This window comes from Pocillopora damicornis, chromosome 10 (genome assembly GCF_964200805.1).
Source record: "Pocillopora damicornis chromosome 10, jaPocDami1.2, whole genome shotgun sequence".
NCBI lineage: Eukaryota > Metazoa > Cnidaria > Anthozoa > Scleractinia > Pocilloporidae > Pocillopora > Pocillopora damicornis.
In genome coordinates this window covers 18,532,498-18,547,223 of record NC_142679.1, presented here as the reverse complement: position 1 = coordinate 18,547,223, position 14,726 = coordinate 18,532,498, and the positions used below count along the sequence as shown (strand labels likewise).

General features: G+C 39.8%; 3 protein-coding genes across 3 annotated transcripts; 1 reads left to right on the top strand and 2 right to left on the bottom strand.

Moving 5' to 3' along the window:
- Nucleotides 1–797: 797 nt before the first annotated feature.
- On the bottom strand, nucleotides 798–3,206 carry LOC113674213 (actin, cytoplasmic). The gene is made up of 3 exons (XM_089183896.1): nucleotides 2,877–3,206; nucleotides 2,681–2,791; nucleotides 798–1,737 (listed from the first exon to the last, which is right to left on the bottom strand). The coding sequence occupies exons 1-3, from the start codon at nucleotides 3,129–3,131 to the stop codon at nucleotides 973–975; spliced, it is 1,131 nt and encodes a 376-aa protein (XP_089040022.1). The 5' UTR covers nucleotides 3,132–3,206; the 3' UTR covers nucleotides 798–972.
- A 1,472-nt stretch (nucleotides 3,207–4,678) lies between these two features.
- On the bottom strand, nucleotides 4,679–7,296 carry LOC113674194 (actin, cytoplasmic). The gene is made up of 3 exons (XM_089183897.1): nucleotides 6,817–7,296; nucleotides 6,635–6,745; nucleotides 4,679–5,620 (listed from the first exon to the last, which is right to left on the bottom strand). Exons 1-3 carry the CDS (start codon nucleotides 7,069–7,071, stop codon nucleotides 4,856–4,858), a joined length of 1,131 nt encoding a protein of 376 aa, XP_089040023.1. The 5' UTR covers nucleotides 7,072–7,296; the 3' UTR covers nucleotides 4,679–4,855.
- A 3,169-nt stretch (nucleotides 7,297–10,465) lies between these two features.
- Nucleotides 10,466–13,593, top strand: LOC113674196 (actin, cytoplasmic). The gene is made up of 3 exons (XM_089183901.1): nucleotides 10,466–11,114; nucleotides 11,191–11,301; nucleotides 12,660–13,593. Exons 1-3 carry the CDS (start codon nucleotides 10,860–10,862, stop codon nucleotides 13,422–13,424), a joined length of 1,131 nt encoding a protein of 376 aa, XP_089040027.1. The 5' UTR covers nucleotides 10,466–10,859; the 3' UTR covers nucleotides 13,425–13,593.
- The last annotated feature ends 1,133 nt before the right edge of the window (nucleotides 13,594–14,726 follow it).

The following is a 14,726-nucleotide window of genomic DNA, read 5'->3' as shown; positions in this document are numbered from 1 at the left end:
GAATCGTAAACAAAACTGTCCTTCCTTATGTTCGCCAGTCTCCTTCGCAGCCGCGACGGAGATAGCGTGATGCGTGACAAGACCAAAGAACAGCCGTGAAGAATACTAGGTTTTCCCGAGTGATCTTGTCTTACCTTTGAAGGAAAGTCTTACAACCTCTCAAAACTTACACTTGGTCCAACGATGGTGCTCAGAAATAATTATTACACGCAATAATTATTTTCGTTGACGTCTTACATGCGTGTATTTCTGGTTTCGTGAAGACAACATTTCATATCTAATTTGTCATATCTTAACCAGATTATTCTGGGCTGCTTTGTTTCGAGATATTTACCGAACAACCCTATTTTTTATTTTCTTTCGAGTCCGTACGAAAAGCTTCAGAAATTTATTTTCCGATCTAACATCCTCGCGACAATTTGTATGGACTCCAAAATAAATGTAACCCTTTTCTCCCGGACATCAGTTTGTGTATTCTGCATACCGTTCTTCAAACATCTCTTGTGGTTCTGACAAGAATGTGTCAAACAATTAGGAGATTCTTACGACTTAATTGTGTGATCCAGTAGTTAACACTGTAAGAAGAAATTAGATGCAAGTCACTCTAAAGGATGAGAGAGTGAACCTCTTCTTACAAAAGCTACAGGTCGCTTTGTGAAGGTTAGCGAGGGCAGACCGTTTTTCCAAAAGTTTGAAAATTTTTTCCCCCTCATAATTGCCTCGTGTCCGGGTGCTAGGGTTATCAACAAGAACCAAACCACCGCGAAAGGAAAACAAATTCGTTCTAACTATTCAAATTTTTACTCGAGATAATTTTATTAGAAACATTTTTAGAAAAGCTATCACAACTTGTACATTTAATAGAAAAAAAAGGAAGAAATGTCTTCTGAGAAATATTATTGCAATTCTTTGGGTCAGCCCAAAGTCGGTTCATTTTTAATGTCTTCCATAAAAGACGACATGTGCTACTGTTTAGAAGCACTTGCGATGAACAATTGAAGGACCAGATTCATCATATTCTTGCTTGGAAATCCACATCTGTTGGAAGGTGGACAGTGACGCCAAGATCGATCCTCCGATCCACACAGAGTATTTACGCTCAGGAGGAGCAATAATCTTGATCTTCATTGTGGGTGGAGCCAGAGCAGTGATTTCCTTCTGCATTCTGTCAGCGATTCCTGGGAACATGGTGGAGCCACCAGACAACACTGTGTTGGCGTACAAGTCTTTACGGATATCCACATCACACTTCATGATGGAATTGTATGTGGTCTCGTGAATTCCAGCGGATTCCATTCCAAGGAAAGAGGGTTGGAACATGGCCTCTGGTGCACGGAATCGTTCGTTGCCAATGGTGATAACCTGGCCATCAGGAAGCTCGTAGCTCTTCTCTAAGCTGGAGCTGGAGGCAGCAGTCTGCATTTCTTGTTCGAAATCCAGAGCAACATAACAGAGCTTCTCTTTGATGTCACGCACAATCTCGCGCTCGGCTGTGGTGGTGAATGAATAACCACGCTCAGTCAGAATCTTCATCAGGTAATCGGTCAAGTCCCTGCCGGCCAAATCAAGACGAAGGATGGCATGAGGAAGAGCGTAGCCTTCGTAGATGGGAACTGTGTGACTGACACCATCTCCGCTGTCAAAGACGATACCGGTTGTTCGACCAGAGGCGTAGAGAGACAACACGGCCTGGATAGCTACATACATAGCTGGGGAGTTGAACGTCTCGAACATAATCTGAAGGAAAAAGGGAGAATTCTGGTTGGTTGGGAATGAAAATATGTTAGCAGACCGATATAATTATGCATTCAAGCTATCAGTAACGAGCGGATAAACTCATTTACCGATCGAGTCACGCATTATAAACATGGCTTTTACAGTAATTTTGTGAATATTCACGAGCAAAAAAAAAAACTGTATACTTAATTAATAGAAGTAATCATTAGAAATCAATGCTATTTTTCATGTCTTTGAATATAGTGAACCTTGCCGTAAGTCAGTGATTCATCTTAATGCTACAGTCATAAAATATCGAAGCCGAAAAGCGGGAATTCATCGTTATATAATCTACTGAATATTTTGCGTTAGTGGAGCAAAAATACCGCTGCGCTTCATCGAGTTTAAAGTCCGTAATCTCACTAATCTGACCAATAGGGTACCGCTGTGACCATATGTGGAAATATAACAACTTCTCAACATCAGCGGTGACTAAATTAACATCTAGGGATGAGTCAACCATTGTTTGCTTTATATTATAAAAATAACACGCAAATTTTATTCTTGTTTATCTAGAATCTCTTATGTCGAAAGGAATTACCCAAATTTTTTTACACTGGTTGCAAAATTTATTATTTTCGTAAACCTCGCCCAGTTTCGCTTCAAGTTCACTTCTTAAACCTGAATTTCCGTTTCGAGTTTGTGAAAAAGGTATTACAATAGATCTAATCCGAGATTAATTTACGTGTCGCCGACGTTTTCATGAAAATGGTTCAATTATATGATCGCTTCTGCTGGCATACAGAGGGCTTAGTATAATAGTAAACTTTTCGCGTCACTGCGGTTGAACAACAGGGGCGTTGTAGAAACTTGAAATTTCTAGGCAAGCGAAACAGGGTGCGCCGGCTGGAAGACACAAGCGCGGTTAAAGAGCAATAAATTTAACGTCTCTCGTAAATGTTACCTGTGTCATCTTTTCTCTGTTGGCTTTTGGGTTGAGAGGAGCTTCTGTCAGCAGAACTGGGTGTTCCTCGGGCGCTACACGAAGCTCGTTGTAAAAGGTGTGATGCCAGATCTGAAATTGTAAGGAAATGTTGTTCAGCGATTGGTACGAACTAGAACTAGAAGTTGGAATAGAAACCAGATTAAATTTAGCTTACCTTTTCCATGTCATCCCAATTGGTTACGATGCCGTGTTCGATGGGATATTTCAGAGTCAGAATACCTCGCTTACTCTGAGCTTCATCGCCGACGTACGAATCTTTCTGACCCATACCAACCATCACACCCTGATGTCTTGGGCGACCGACGATGGAAGGAAACACTGCACGTGGAGCATCATCTCCTGCAAAACCGGCCTTACACATACCGGAGCCATTGTCCACAACCAAAGCAGCAACATCTTCGTCAGCCATTTTATGAAAGTACTAAAATTTACCAAGCAACCTTCAGTATACTCACAGTTTAGTCGATCGATACAACCGTCGAATGATGGGTGTATGCTTTGGCGCGGTTAATATATGCAAGGATATCCGTTCCGTCCAACGATTGGATGAAGAAATGAAGCTCATTTCAAACGTGACGTAAGTTCGTGACATCAAGCGGAAATCGAGAGGGTACTGGAAATTTCACCGCAAGACAAAACTACAGAAGCCCAAGCGGTAATATTGGACTCGTTTCAATTCTAATGGCCATTGAATTAAAGAACTTTTAATTCAATTCTAGATTTTTCAAACGATCTGGTAATTTGTTAGAGCGACCGATATGGAAACCGCCGGAAGCAAATGAGTCTCTATTACCAAATATAGACATGTTTTAGCGCAGCTTTGCTCCTACAGGTGGTCTGCGGTTATAGGTTATCGTGAATTTTGAATTCGAAAAATGATAATCCTTCCTTTGTTTTCAAAGTGGAAAATCAAATTGCGCAAACTGTCGTAGACTGTCTAGTATTACTGTCTGTCTATGAATTTCTCGTGCTTTGATATTTAGGTATTTCTAAATTCATTTACACCCAAGACGCACTACTAAATTCTTATATTCCATAAAATACGGATTTAAAAGTTCAATTTTTTATTTTCATCGAAGGTAAAAAATTTCGCAAGATATGTTGTCATTCCATCACTCTGGAGCGATAAGTACTTAAAAAAAATGGATATAATGATTACGTAAATGGGCAGTTAAAAAGTAACAAATACATTAAAGGAAGAATTTTGTTTCAAACCACTTTCTTAAGAATGTAACGCCATCTCCAACCGATGTGTAGAGGTCATTAAGAGAGTAAATGTGAATTCGCGGGATTTTTTTTTTAATTGCAAATTATTAATTCTAATTAAACATGTAAAAAAACATCATACTTGTCGGCTATCAAAATTTAAAAGCCATTTGAGGTGAAAATTTCTTTATTTGACACTCCGCCTGCAGATCAACCATTTGCCAGACGATACAGGCTTTATGCAAAAAGCCAGACAAATTATATTTTTTCCACTCCCTGCCGCCAGGCATTCCCGTCCTTCCCCTGGGAATCAATTTATTATGCAGGAGACTGGAACTTAAAACAAAAAATAATGTTTGGTCTTATTGGGTTCTGAGCTTTAGCCTTTGACTCTTTACACCCTAACATCAGTAGACATATTCTCCATACTGTTCTCAATAGATTTCCTTAGGTGTTGACAAGGAGAATTTGTTTAACAAGCTAAAGCTTCTTGTTACCTTTATGTGTGATTTGGGGGTGATATTGTCAGGAGAAATCAAGTGCTAATCACTCTAAGGAGTTTAAGGGTTAATTCTTTGCACACGAAATTATCCTGCAGAAATTGAACTCTATAGTATTTACAAAATATTTGTCACAAGGCATTGGATTAGATGCAAGAAACCAAGGGCAAGTGGTTTTTATCGATGAAAATCGGATTACTGTTTCATTTAGGGAAGGAGCGATACTGCCGTTATTTCAATAGTTACATTGTTTCACAGATATTTCCTCGTCTTTATTAGGAAATAAACAACACGAACATATCTACAAAAATAGAATACGGGTCAGGGAAACAACATAGAATTCAAGAGTTGTATTTCCGCAATAGCAATATTCCTTAATCTGTCTGTCTTATATGTCTTGTCCTTTCTTTAAAAATTGACTTTTTATTTAGAAGCATTTTCGGTGAACAATGGAGGGACCAGATTCATCATATTCTTGCTTGGAAATCCACATCTGTTGGAAGGTGGACAGTGACGCCAAGATCGATCCTCCGATCCACACAGAGTATTTACGCTCAGGAGGAGCAATAATCTTGATCTTCATTGTGGGTGGAGCCAGAGCAGTGATTTCCTTCTGCATTCTGTCAGCGATTCCTGGGAACATGGTGGAGCCACCAGACAACACTGTGTTGGCGTATAAGTCCTTACGGATATCCACATCACACTTCATGATGGAATTGTATGTGGTCTCATGGATGCCGGCGGATTCCATTCCAAGGAAAGAGGGTTGGAACATGGCCTCCGGAGCACGGAATCGTTCGTTGCCAATGGTGATAACCTGGCCATCAGGAAGCTCGTAGCTCTTCTCCAAGCTGGAGCTGGAGGCAGCAGTCTGCATTTCTTGTTCGAAATCCAGAGCAACATAACAGAGCTTCTCTTTGATGTCACGCACAATCTCGCGCTCAGCTGTGGTGGTGAATGAATAACCACGCTCAGTCAGAATCTTCATCAGGTAATCGGTCAAGTCCCTGCCGGCCAAATCAAGACGAAGGATGGCATGGGGAAGAGCGTAGCCTTCGTAGATGGGAACTGTGTGACTAACACCATCTCCGCTGTCAAAGACGATACCGGTTGTTCGACCAGAGGCGTAGAGAGACAACACGGCCTGGATAGCTACATACATAGCTGGGGAGTTGAATGTCTCGAACATAATCTGATGGCGAGGAGAAAAACATTTCAGAAAAAATACAACAAAACGGAGCACCCTCTATTCACGCGTCGGACATAATTTAAAACTCCAGTCAAATTTTTAATTATGAACACGCAGTGTGAGCTAAGAGGAATTTAAGGCCGTCATGCCTCATGAAAAAACTAAATTTGCATTTTAAATGCTTCGATTTTGCAAGTTACTTCAGATCCTTTTATTTAGGAATTATTGTTAAACACAATTTAGATTCAAGGCGAAAACGGTCTTCAATCAGCTAGTGTCAATTATTTACAATTCAAACAAAAGGTGCAACCGAACGTGCATTTTAATCAGTCACCCTTATTACAGCTTGTATAACAAATTCTGACCAATTGGCGTTTTTCTTTACCATATATGGCCACAAAACTAACCCAGATGATCAGGTAGTACCTCGAAAGATTTTTCTTCGGTGAGAAAAAATTAAAACCTCCCTCAAAAAGATTTAGTTTTTTCTTACCCAAATGAAGGGATATTTTGTGAAAAAAAAATACGATAGAAATATTGCGTGCACTCAACTTGATATCTCTATAGCATATCGTAAAGTACTTTTTGATTCAAACAAACAAAGTACGGTATATGCAAATTTTCCGTAAAGTAACCGAAAGCACAAGTTTTATCAGGTCCATGTCAGTTGCAACTTTCACTTTACCTTATGTGAATCGTAAATATACTTTGAGAGTAGGATTTATCGCATACTACTAAACGAATCAAACAAACGTTAAAAAATTTACTTTACAATATTGCTGTGTATTATGAGAATATCTCTGTCGAGGCGAATATGGTTGCAACCATCCGTAAACAATATAATTAAATTGATTCTAGTGCAAAGTTGAGGGTCAGAAAACACAATTCTGGCAGATCAGTAAGGAATAACGCGATCTAGGAGATTTGTTGTCCACGCCCAAATGCACTCTATCTCCAACAGGGTCATCCAAATACTCTTTTTTCGCATTTAAAATTGATCAAAGCGGAAAACCTTACCTGTGTCATCTTTTCTCTGTTAGCTTTTGGGTTGAGAGGAGCTTCTGTCAGTAGAACTGGATGTTCCTCGGGCGCTACACGAAGCTCGTTGTAGAAGGTGTGATGCCAGATCTGATATTATAAGGAAATCTTGTTAGGCGATTATTGTGAACTGCGAATGAAAGGTTAAAACTTTAGCTTACCTTTTCCATGTCATCCCAATTGGTTACGATGCCGTGTTCGATAGGATATTTCAGAGTCAGAATACCTCGCTTGCTCTGAGCTTCATCGCCGACATACGAGTCTTTCTGACCCATACCAACCATCACACCCTGATGTCTTGGGCGACCGACGATTGAAGGAAACACTGCACGAGGAGCATCGTCCCCTGCAAAACCGGCCTTGCACATACCAGAGCCATTATCGATAACTAGAGCAGCAACGTCTTCGTCAGCCATTTCGGATAGTTTCGACGATTTGGACACAAGTCTTTGCTTAGAATTTTACTTTTTCAAATCGCTTTAAGAGTGATCTTTTATACACCTCGTTCCACGCTTTATGCCGGTAAATGCTTGAACATCATTGGTTGAAAATGGACACGCATAGAATGATGTAGTTCCGGGTGGTAAAACTCATGTTTATTTCAAACTGTGTAAATTTTTATGAAAACCACGCTAAAATTCGCCAAATTTGGCGCTAGGTTATTCTTGTCGACGGTAAATCGAACACATCAGACTTCAATTTATGCGCAGTAACTAAGGCTGTTTTGGTGATATCAGCTGGGACCGACAATCGTTCAAGCGGATACCAGTGACATGGCCGAAAGTTTCTTTCTGTAAAATTACGGAGATCAATCAAGGGAACGTACTTCTTCGGAGTCCTTAAATGCAAATGCAAAGCTTTGTTTGTATCATACACCCTCTTCGGTTTTATATGCCGGACGTGGAAAATAAACCACAGACGTGATTTCCGACACCGATTTTGCCGGTCTGAGTCTCTCAGACCGAAGTTTTATGAATGAATTTCCTTCGATTTATATTAGTTTTCTCGGAATTGCTTAGAGTAAGGCGATTCTTTAGCTTGAAAATATATGGATAGGAGTTATTACGACGCAAAATCGTTTCTCTCAGACTTGAGCGTCGCTGTAATAGAATACAGTTTGGAATATGTTTTCAATTGTTTCGTGGTGTCGACTTAGCCCCGGCAACCGAATTTGCATTTTACTGCGATTATATTGTTTCACGGAAACAACCTAAGAAGATTCGAGACAATTCTTACCTCTACCAGATCCATTTATTACACAATCAACATCTATATAACCTCTGAAACAGGTTTTGAAATACTTCCACTTCAATATTTTGGTGATACAAATATTTGTGGGATTCAAATGAACCACTTAGAGAGAAATAACTGAAACTTCATAAATAGAGGTTTACGCAATTCGTCTATAGCTACGGATGAAACACTGAAAGATGCATGTGAAGTAAAAAGAAGCATAGTAGTATTCTGAAAAATTTCATCAAATTCATTCTGGATATTTTTTTTCTGCTGAGCTATCCATTTTTCATTCCCGAGTTGTGGACACGTAATTTGAATTTTTGTCTTAGAGTGATTTTGTGACACATCAGTTTCTTTATTTAGGAGACAAGTTCATCCACACGCCTCAATGCATTTTAATTGAACGCCGTAACGCAACAACCCATTCATAACCTTTTTAGGTAAAAAAATGCAGTTTAAAAAGGTAAACAATTTAATTCTGACAAAGCGAGTATGGTCTTGATGAAATTGCGCTATTTTTTCTGGTGCTACTCCCAAGCTGGTACAGTATGTATATGCTTAAAGACTCTTTACGAACTTGGAAAAGAAAGGTCTCGCCTTCAGAGGGTATCATCACGAATAATAATATGTTTCATTACTCGGATGGATTTAATCTGCTTCTGAATTTCCCTTTTCTAAATCTTTCTTCGTGTGGTTACATACCGCAACAGCTAGCGGGCTCAGAATCTTAGTACCGCATGTTTTTTTTCTCAGGGATTAACTGTAAAAAAATAATTTTGCCATATTTTTAAAAGTTTAAAATTAGTTTTACAATCGATCACTATGCCGTTTCTGTTTCTGCTTTACCTCTGTCAGTAATTTTTTTTATTTCCTTGCCTCTCTTATTTCTGTCACCTGTTACGCTAAGATACACTCTGACAGGTAATATAACTGAGTCCCTTGCGCGCGATTCAGTGGTTTGAAAACTTATTAAACAAATAGCACTACTGGTGTTGTAGTACATGTATTGCCCAGAAAATATTGAAAATTTGAATTGGCTCAGGGGCTAAAAAGTATAGTAAACAGTTCACAGCTAATAGAGATCGAAGACCGCTTTTCGTCGGTCAGCGGTCAAGCTGCTGAGTGAGTAAGATGGCCGCATATAGGATCTGCTGATTTCTCGTTCAGGGAGGAGGGCAGGTTCATTTCCAAGACAACAGCTGATATGAAAAAAAGAGAATGAAAAAAAGAGACAAACGTATTTTGTGCAAATCAGTTCTGTGATCGTGTTTTTTTGAATCGCGAGAGGCTGAGGAATCAGACAACTTGGAACTTTGTTCTTTTCCTTATATGGTTAAAATAGTTGGTCAGGCTGGAACTATTTTCGAAGCCTATTAATAAATCCAAAATTTACATATCCACACTGAGTTGTGTGTTTGTTGACCTAGTTTTACCTTCATTTACCCTTTCGTCATCCTTTTAGTTTGCTTTGAAAGACGAAAACCCCACAAAACTTGGAAACGATGTATTTAACTCAATTGCAAAAACAAACTAGACAAGACGAATTATTTGATCGAGACGTTTCATTCAGGTCCAACATTTGTTATAATAATCGTTAGATGAAATTTAAGTTTAGCTACAACCCTTTGTTTATAAGTCGCTCAAAATCTCAATTCTCACTTTTTGTGTGCTTTACATTCTATAGAGAGTGTAAGGAGAAGTTAGCCTTTGAACACGTGTGGGTACATCTGTGAGTCTTCATGTAAACCTCTGTGGGACTCCCGTTATGTGGTTAGCAGAAAGCGACGCTTGGTTTGAATATTTCAATAACGGCCAAAATTTTTTCCTTCAATGGCTTTTTTCTTCAGGGCTTAATGAACTAAATGCGTTTTTTTAGCCTGGTTTCCACAGTAAAAGTAACGGTCTCAGGATGTGTGAAACTTTGAAATTAATTCCTTGAATTATTCGAATGTTGTAATCTTCCGTCGATCTAAGTTAATCATTAATAGAATTTTCGATTAACGGCTCTAAAGCCATATTAGGAAAGAAGGTCCTCTTTTATTTCCATATTTGGCTTTAAATCGAATAAGGCCACAGATCCCTGGTTGCTTGGACTCAAAACAAAAATAACATGATTTCCTCATCACACGACAAAAGATTATTAGTTTGGTGGAATTCAGCGTTAGCTCTTGACGGGTGATTGACACTCAAAAACTTTGTGATTTCTGCCGTCTCAAATGTAGCTGATATTCATGAAATAATTTAGCAGCGTAAATGATAACTGTGGGATTTGCAAATTTAGAAGTATAGTAAACTCCTTAAGTTGTATAATTGATTATTCAGACCGATTTAGACAGAAAAGACAGGTGAATAAAGTCTAAAGTTGTTTGTTTTTCAATTAACCAAATTGTTTAACACTGTGTGCGCTCCGTAACCAAATATGGCCAAAAGAAGTGAGTTTTACACTTGGACTCCTTGCCAGCTCCGTTGGCGTTAATTAGAAATCATATTGTTTTCCTTTTTTCTTTGATCCAAGTGAAGTCGAATATTTCCTACAGGAAAAAAGCTAAACAAGAGTAAGCTTGTGTTTTAATCAATTACTGCTGTGACTGAAAGTTAACGGCAACAAACTTGAGCCGGTAAAATTGCTGACCACTAACAACTCAATATAAACGATTTGTGATTTGCAAAGTCGCTAAATTCAACGAGAAGACATAGGATTGTTTAATTTTAAGGCCGAAGCGTCGTTTGTATGAAAACATAACGGGAATCCCGCAGACATTTCTAACTGGAATCACAGGTGGCCGGAATAAGCTCAATATCACACAATAAATGAGAACTTTCTACGAATCACCTGAGTGAACAAAATCCCTTACCTATATAAGCCGCTCACAGCTATGAAAATAATTTCAAGCACTGAGTTTTGAATCAGTTTCAAGCCTTTTTTTTACACTTTTGTACCTCCTCGCTTCCACGAATTGAACTAAAAATGGCTGATGAAGAAGTTGCTGCTTTGGTTGTGGACAATGGCTCTGGTATGTGCAAGGCTGGTTTTGCAGGGGACGATGCTCCTCGTGCAGTGTTTCCTTCAATCGTCGGTCGCCCAAGACATCAGGGTGTGATGGTTGGTATGGGTCAAAAAGACTCGTATGTCGGCGATGAAGCTCAGAGCAAGCGAGGTATTCTGACTCTGAAATATCCCATTGAACACGGTATCGTAACCAATTGGGATGATATGGAAAAGGTAACTGAAATTGTAATTATCAGTTAAGTTACAGGGAATTTCATTGAGTTAAGACAAACATTATTTGAAATTTCAGATCTGGCATCACACGTTTTACAACGAACTTCGCATTGCTCCTGAGGAACACCCAATTCTACTGACAGAAGCTCCTCTAAATCCAAAAGCCAACAGAGAAAAGATGACACAGGTAACAGTTACAAATTTCTAGTGATAAGAATCCAAACTAGCTTTTGCTTTGATTCATTAACCGTCATAAATTTGAATAACTGTGATCAAGATTTTCGCTTTGTTTTATTGCATAATTCAGACAAGTTTTAACGTAAATTGTACAATTCGCTTTTGAGTTAGTACATGAGAATATAAACAGTTTATAATCCCTTGGTTAGAAGGAAATACCAGTGTGGCAGCATGTTTGTCGTGGAAATTTGAAGTTTTCTTTTCTATTCGGTTCGATATCGAGAATTCCAATCCACCATGATAACATTTACACCTGTTAACGTGAACAAAACTGTTTTCTTTTTAACGTAACATCGTTGTTTTCATGGAAGTCCCAGACTTGAATGATAGGGGGAGTAATAGGGTGTGTAGGGGGGGGAGTAATGAGTGAGGAACGGATAGAATCGCGGCAGAAGAGACCAGAACAGCAAAATTGAACTTCTAAGCATTACGTGCACAACAATTACAGCAAAGATATTTCGTCAAGGAAACCTCCTCCCCACAACTGATTTTTCTAATTGTTTTTCCCTTCCTCTTCCGAGAGAGGAATTCCAAAAGAGAATGATTTTTCTTCAGCGCCTTCTATGGCTAAAAATGTTGCCTATTGCAAAAAAATCTTTAATTGAACGATATCTCAAGGAAAGAAACATTAGTTTACATCTTCGCGGTCGCTTCAAGTTCTGAAATCGAAAAGGTATTCTCATTTTGTTTGATTAAAATGATGCCTATTTTAGTAGACGGTATAGAGGTGTGCTTGTAAATGAAGGCAACTTAATGCCGTATTTATTCGAAGAAGCACCCATGCTCTTATAAGGGCCCTCCCCCAAATAAGCACCCGCCTCCCCCTGCCTTGGTCACAATGTTAAACAAACGCACCTTTCAAAAAAGTGCCCGCCTCTCTCTTACTTACTTTCTTAATAATAGTAGGAATACAAAGAAAACCTGTTTCTATTGCCACTTTAGTTAAACTATTTGAGCTTCAGCTGCGCCGGAATCAGTTCAGGAGAAAAGTTCATTTTCCGTTAAGGTCGCTTCCAGCTAGTTCGATCTCCTTGTGCTTAAAGCATTCCTTTTGTGCATAGTCTGTTCTTTTAATTTTGGCTTATTACGACGCTAACTTTAAAAGCCCCTCTCGGTCGAGGAAATACGGTAATGCATTATGCTTTACGCATACCCTCCCCCCGCAAGGCAAAACGGAGGCAAGGTGACGCTTCCGTTTAACCTGGGGAAGGGGGGGGGAGGTACGGCTACACAAAGGCTAAAATTAGGTATTTTTCGATATCAAGCATTCAATGAGATGAATCTGATATTTTCTGGGGTTTTTTTCAGATTATGTTCGAAACGTTTAACGCGCCAGCCATGTATGTAGCTATCCAGGCCGTGTTGTCTCTCTACGCCTCTGGCCGAACAACCGGTATCGTCTTTGACAGCGGTGACGGTGTAAGTCATACAGTTCCCATCTACGAAGGCTACGCTCTTCCCCATGCCATCATTCGTCTCGATTTGGCTGGCAGGGACTTGACCGATTACTTGATGAAGATTCTGACAGAGCGTGGCTACTCGTTCACCACCACAGCTGAGCGCGAGATTGTGCGCGACATCAAAGAGAAGCTCTGCTATGTTGCCATGGATTTTGATCAAGAAATGCAGACTGCTGCTTCAACCTCCAGCTTGGAAAAGAGCTATGAGCTTCCTGATGGCCAGGTTATCACTGTTGGCAACGAGCGATTCCGTGGACCCGAAGCCTTGTTCCAACCCTCCTTCCTTGGAATGGAATCCGCTGGCATCCATGAGACCACATACAATTCCATCATGAAGTGTGATGTGGATATCCGTAAGGATTTGTACGCCAACACAGTGTTGTCTGGTGGCTCCACCATGTTCCCAGGAATCGCTGACAGAATGCAGAAGGAAATCACTGCTCTGGCTCCACCCACAATGAAGATCAAGATTATTGCTCCTCCTGAGCGTAAATACTCTGTGTGGATCGGAGGATCGATCTTGGCGTCACTGTCCACCTTCCAACAGATGTGGATTTCCAAGCAAGAATATGATGAATCTGGTCCCTCCATTGTTCACCGCAAGTGCTTCTAAGAAGTATTTGGGAATCTCACTGCACCAAATCTGTGAAAAAATGGGATCAGGAGCGCACTAATGGTTCCTGACGGGAGACATTCTTTCCTTCACAGTTCATTTGTAATTTCCTTGAATTTGAGCAGTTGTTTTTCATAAAACAAAAGATTAAATTCTTCTTTTCTTATGAGTTTTCTTTTCCGAGTTCGTCACTTATGTTTTTACTAACTTGGCGGAAATCAAGCTGTAACCCGTGAGTGATCCGAACGTTTTGACACCCAGCGATGTGAGGTGTTTTACGAGGAGTGCGGGTTCGGATATGATCGGGTATAGTAGCATGCGCAAACTTAATAGGAAGGGGCAAGGAAAGGGCAAGTATACTTGCTTACATTCTGTGTCCAGTTTCAGTTTTCGAGCAGTGTGAAATTTTGTTAAACTTGGGTCATATTTTTGATGAGTTTGTTCTCTAGGTGAGAGTAAGGCTAGCGTGCAAGTACAATGACAAGCGCTTCAATGCAATCGTGGGCACCATAAAATTCATCAGCAACCCATTCTTAGAGTTTTTCATATAGCCTTAAAGAAATGTATCAAAGAAAAGCTCTTACATCGTTTAAACTCTTTAAAGTGTTGCTCAACTAAAGGAGAGCTGAGTCCTGAAACCTTGGATCGCTTGCTAACGACCGTGTTTCAATTTACTTTGGGGAACCCAGCGTAACTGTAGCGGTAAATTTTCACAAATACGCCAAATAAAACAAACAAAGGGACCTGGTTATCCCGGAAATGAGTTCTGGAATCATTCTAAACAGCATTATCTCGTTTATAAGTGCACAATTTACGCAAATCCAGGGCGTTTTGATCGCGACGAGAAAACCAGGGAAACGACGCCATGAACTTGTTGGGGAGAACGGTAATATCCCGTTCTGATATGAGTGCAAGACTACTTTCAAACTTCTCGCCAGCTCGCGATGCGCAAGGTTTCAAACTTATTTGCTGGCGAGAAAACGCTCTTACTGAAACGCTGAAATGAGGGCCTCTCTCGTTAGCTAGAGTCAGGTTGAAGGGATTTTTAAATTATTACCTCGGATAGGTCTGTTTGAACTTTTGATTTTCAATCAGACAAAAGATTGGGGAAACGCATCGAAATACAAGCAGCATACCATTCAAACCACATGTCAACAGGGAGTAGGCAACGTTTATTAACAGTCATCCTCACTGTCAACTTTCTTGGAGTTTAACGTTTAGGTTGAAGCAGGTCAATATTTCAAATTGCAAACACTTTTCGTTGAAGCTTCGTGGTTGGAAGCCTGATTAAAAGGCAAAGAC